Raw genomic sequence first — 4,443 nt, 5'->3', positions numbered from 1 at the left:
CTTCAATTTGACTGGTACATTAAGGCCGAACAAAATGCAGCCAAACGAGTGAGGTGAGTTATAGCGCTTTCCAGCCAGTCTCCGTAATTACTGTGGGACATCAGAGACACTCTTAGTGCTATTCTCGACGCACTTAATATTTCTTTTTCTCAAACTCTTAGCTTCCAACCACTTCCCCTTATGGCTACTTGTTTCTCTAAAGTTTGATGACGTCAAACGGGCGCTCAACTATTTTGCGGGTCCATTTCTCGCGCGCCTGTTTTTGTTCGCGTAATGCAGCTCTCCAAACCATGCGACGTTGTAAGTGACACAAATACATAATACATCAACTTTATTTATCTCGAAATTCAGTTAAGGCTTAGAAAGTCAGTATTTTATCGCAAACGTGACTATAGAGCCAAAAGACACAAGGGCAAACAATCCCTTACAAATTTCAATATATTTGAACCGGCAAATCTTAGCATGCATGCATTTCCATCATATTCCTTTACACTAACTTGAATAAAGTGTTTCCAATTAAAAAAAAAGATAGAAATCGGACAAAAATTTAAAACCCTCAGTTGCTATATACTTGACAAACACATATTCATCAGTTAACTGAGTAAAATCTCACAACTTTCAAGTCATTAAGAGGAAAAACCTGAACTGGCTTTGGGCGAGATCTACAACGCAATAATAAAAACAGAGCTCTTTTGAACTGTGGCATTTTTAATGCATATAACAATGGATTTATAAGGGAATTTGCGTGAAATAAGGAATAGACAGAATGAGATAAATGGCGCAACATTTGATGCGAAATTGTCTTAAACCTTTCTCCCGAAGAAAAGTGAGAACAAATATGGAAAATTCCATAGGGCAGCAATAGTATTACCGATACAAGTGTTACAATGAACAGTGTCTTGGTCAGTTTTCTTTCTCTACTGATTGCACAATGATGTCGAGGATGAGTTCCACAGTAAACTTTAATAGCGATTGACGAATAAGAAACAAGGATAATGAAAAGAACACCAAATAGTAACAAGCCGTGTGCGGCTAGCAAGTGATAGGAAATAGTTCTATCTAACCAAAATGCTAGAAAAGCAATGCCTGTAGACATGGCAGCTGAAAACCAAACACCCGCAACAGCTGCTCCAAATATCTTCTTTTTGATGAGGCGATGCTTGAATGGACGAAAAGTTGCGTGCATCCGCTCCAAAGAAATAGCAGCAAGGTTTGTTACAGAGGCTGATGGAAAAAAGTAAGCCAAACCTATTATAACTATTGAGCTCTCAAAGCTCCAAAAGTTACAAACGTTACCCAATGACAAAATCCTAACGATCAAGTTGTATGTAACAAACATGTCTGCAACCGCCAGGTTAATCACCAGGTACATGCTACGCTTGCGAAGGATTCGCTCTTTCAGGTAAATAACGATTGTAAGGGCATTCATGGCCACTATAGCAACAGCTTCGATGTTAAGTACTGTCAGCCAGGCAATGCAATCGGATGAAGAAAAGGGCTCGAAAGTTGAAGTAACTGTTCTGTTTTGGTGATGAGAATCATTGGCCATCTACGTGAAGAAAGAAAACGATGATTAGATCATTAGGATAGTTTGTGATTGGCTAAGAGAATTGCGGTTTTTAGCTAACGCAATACAAAGGAGATGAAAGAGGTAATTTAGTAAGAAAAAAGATAACAAATCAAGCATTCTGATTGGCCAATGATCACAGAGAGCCAATCAAATGTGAGTCTTCTGCACAATTATCATTATTTTCTTTTAATTTTCTCCCTGTGTATTATCAATAAAAAGTCACAAGGTTTTTTTCGGGCAATTTGAAAAAAATAAACACTGGTAAATTTAAGACCTCTGGGCTTGTGCAGTTTAGTTGGTTTTTAAAAACCTTACAAGTTTTTTTTGTCCCAAATTGCACGAGAAAATCCTGATTATTTGTATACACACAATCTCCCTTTGAAATGATGAACGAATGCACTTCGTATTACAAACATTCCGTGCTAAAATGTATTTCATTATGATCGTTTCATAAAGAAGCTGAAAATGAAGTAACACAGAGAGAACCAACAAAAGCGGCCCCTAAGTGGCTCACCGACGTCGAGCACAAACGCCCGAGTTGATGAGTTTAAATATTGATCCACAAGTGGACGCTATCTTTGAGAAGACAATGTTGGAGAAACAGCCTATTTTTCAACACTATGCACACATTTCTGGGTTTTTTTTTCGAGTACGCCTGTTAAATGTCTTGTAAAAGCACACACAAAATCATTGAATTTTGTTTACTTTTTTCTTAAAGGTTCTTTATTAACTACCTAAAATACTTCCATGCTGTTATACGTCCCTTTAACTGAGAGATCGAAAATAATTTATAACCGATAAGGTGATATGAAACATTAAGGAGATGTGTTGAGATGCGTAAGACAAAGCTTGAGGGAAGGCATAGGTGTTTTCAATCCTAACTAGGTAGAGTGAATATTCAACCTAGGAAAAATGCGGATCACGAATTTAACCTATAAGGTAAAAACGGATTCAACCTGAGAACGGATTTGGTCGACAACATATATACAATGTTGAAACAATAAGAGACTAAAATCTTTGCTTCAAAACCCGACCAACGACAATAAGGTCTTAGAATACAACAATAAAGCGCAAATTAAGATACGAAAAGCGAATGAGAAAATTTTAACATTTCTTAAAGGTTGAAATTTGAAAGGCCTTAGAGAAATTCGCACGAATAGTCATCCTGTTTTTCTTAGTTTTATTGTCAATTCAAGTTAGTTTAAATTTTATTTACCGTTTGTTCAAAAACAAGAAGGTAAATGAAGTTATATACCAGGCTTTTGTTCTCGGCGTTTTTAACAAAAACCAGCCAATATGATAACAGGAAACCGGTTACTGCAAAACTTACTCATTTCAACTGTTGAAAAGACTTTCAAATCAGGGCAAATAAAGTACGATGCTTTTAAGACGCTAAATTACTAACCTTGGACACACTTCTTTCAGTTTTCGTCTTGAGCAATTTGTCATCAACCTTGTCTTACACTCCACTGTACAAGCTACCACACATTATTTATGACATTAAATTCAGTGACGTCATTGAACTTCGCCCTCACGCGAACCATTAAGTGGAAAAAAATAGTAGTGTAAGTTAACAAACCAAGCATTATGATTGGCTAATGATCACAGATAGTCAATCAAATGAAAGTCCTCTTTTCGTACAATTTGAAAAAATATACACTGGTAAATATAAGACCTCTGGGCTTGTGCAGTTTAGTTGGTTTTTAAAAACCTTATAAGTTTTTTTTGTCCCAAATTGCACGAAGATATCGTGATTATTCGTATACACACAATCTCTCTTTGAAATGATGAACGAATGCACTTCGTATTACAAACATTCCGTGCTAAAATGTATTTCATTATGATCGTTTCATAAAGAAGCTGAAAATGAAGTAACACAGAGAGAACCAACAAAAGCGGCCTCTAAGTGGCTCACCGACGTCGAGCACAAACGCCCGAGTTGATGAGTTTAAATATTGATCCACAAGTGGACGCTATCTTTGAGAAGACAATGTTGGAGAAACAGCCTATTTTTCAACACTATGCACACATTTCTGGGTTTTTTTCCGAGTTCGCCTGTTAAATGTCTTGTAAAAGCACACACAAAATCATTGAATTTTGTTTACTTTTTTCCTAAAGGTTCTTTATAATCTACCCAAAATACTTCCATGCTGTTATACGTCCCTTTAACTGAGAGATCGAAAATAATTTATAATCTCGACACATTTGTTTGGCCGACTTCGTCATAAAGTTTTTAACGACGACAAATATCTCTAAGTACTTTAAATTAATTTTGAGTGACGTGTCAAAATAGTCCAGAGGCACAATAAATCAATTTGAAATATTTTCTAAAACACGGTTTACAACGGCCAGCATCATGCAATTAAAAGATGGAAAATTATTTCTTTATTTTCTTTATTTCAAATTAATTTAAACACAGGCAAATTATATCTTGACTTTCACTAAGGCTACCGAGATGCAACTTGTTTTGCCCAGCATACACATTTCTCAACAGCAACGGTGAATTAGTTCTTTTCTGATTTTAAAGCAATCCAATTTTAAGTTTTATACTTATGGAACTCGATAACTGAGGAATAAAACTCAACAGCTATTACACCTTCGAACATCTGCTTCCCTAATTCTCCGGTTAAACATGAAACGTTAGTGATGTATTGGTATATTTGTTAATTTAAACATAGGCAAATTATTTTGTCAGTTAACTTTCAGGCTACCGAGATGCAACTTCTTTTGCCTAGCATACACCTTTCTCAACAGCAACGGTGAATTAGTTCTTTTCTGATTTTAAAGCAATCCAATTTTACGTTTTACACTTATGGAACTCGATAACTGAGGAATAAAACTCAGCGGCTATTACACCTTCGAACATCTGCTTC

The 4,443-nt window shown here is 36.0% G+C and overlaps 1 protein-coding gene across 1 annotated transcript; it reads right to left on the bottom strand.

Annotated features, from left to right (window-relative positions):
- Positions 1–323: 323 nt before the first annotated feature.
- On the bottom strand, positions 324–3,020 carry LOC138016599 (substance-K receptor-like). Its single transcript, XM_068863775.1, has 2 exons — positions 2,976–3,020; positions 324–1,549 (listed from the first exon to the last, which is right to left on the bottom strand). The coding sequence occupies exon 2, from the start codon at positions 1,547–1,549 to the stop codon at positions 590–592; it is 960 nt and encodes a 319-aa protein (XP_068719876.1). The 5' UTR covers positions 2,976–3,020; the 3' UTR covers positions 324–589.
- Between the last annotated feature and the right edge of the window lie 1,423 nt (positions 3,021–4,443).

The sequence above is a fragment of the Montipora capricornis genome, chromosome 9, assembly GCF_036669925.1.
Source record: "Montipora capricornis isolate CH-2021 chromosome 9, ASM3666992v2, whole genome shotgun sequence".
Lineage (NCBI taxonomy): Eukaryota > Metazoa > Cnidaria > Anthozoa > Scleractinia > Acroporidae > Montipora > Montipora capricornis.
The sequence above is the reverse complement of the archived record's forward strand: the minus strand, read 5'-3'. Positions and strand labels throughout refer to the sequence as shown.

Bases quoted from the DNA above. Each gene is read 5' to 3' on its own strand.
- LOC138016599 (XM_068863775.1), bottom strand. From the start codon at position 1,549: ATGGCCAATGATTCTCATCACCAAAACAGAACAGTTACTTCAACTTTC.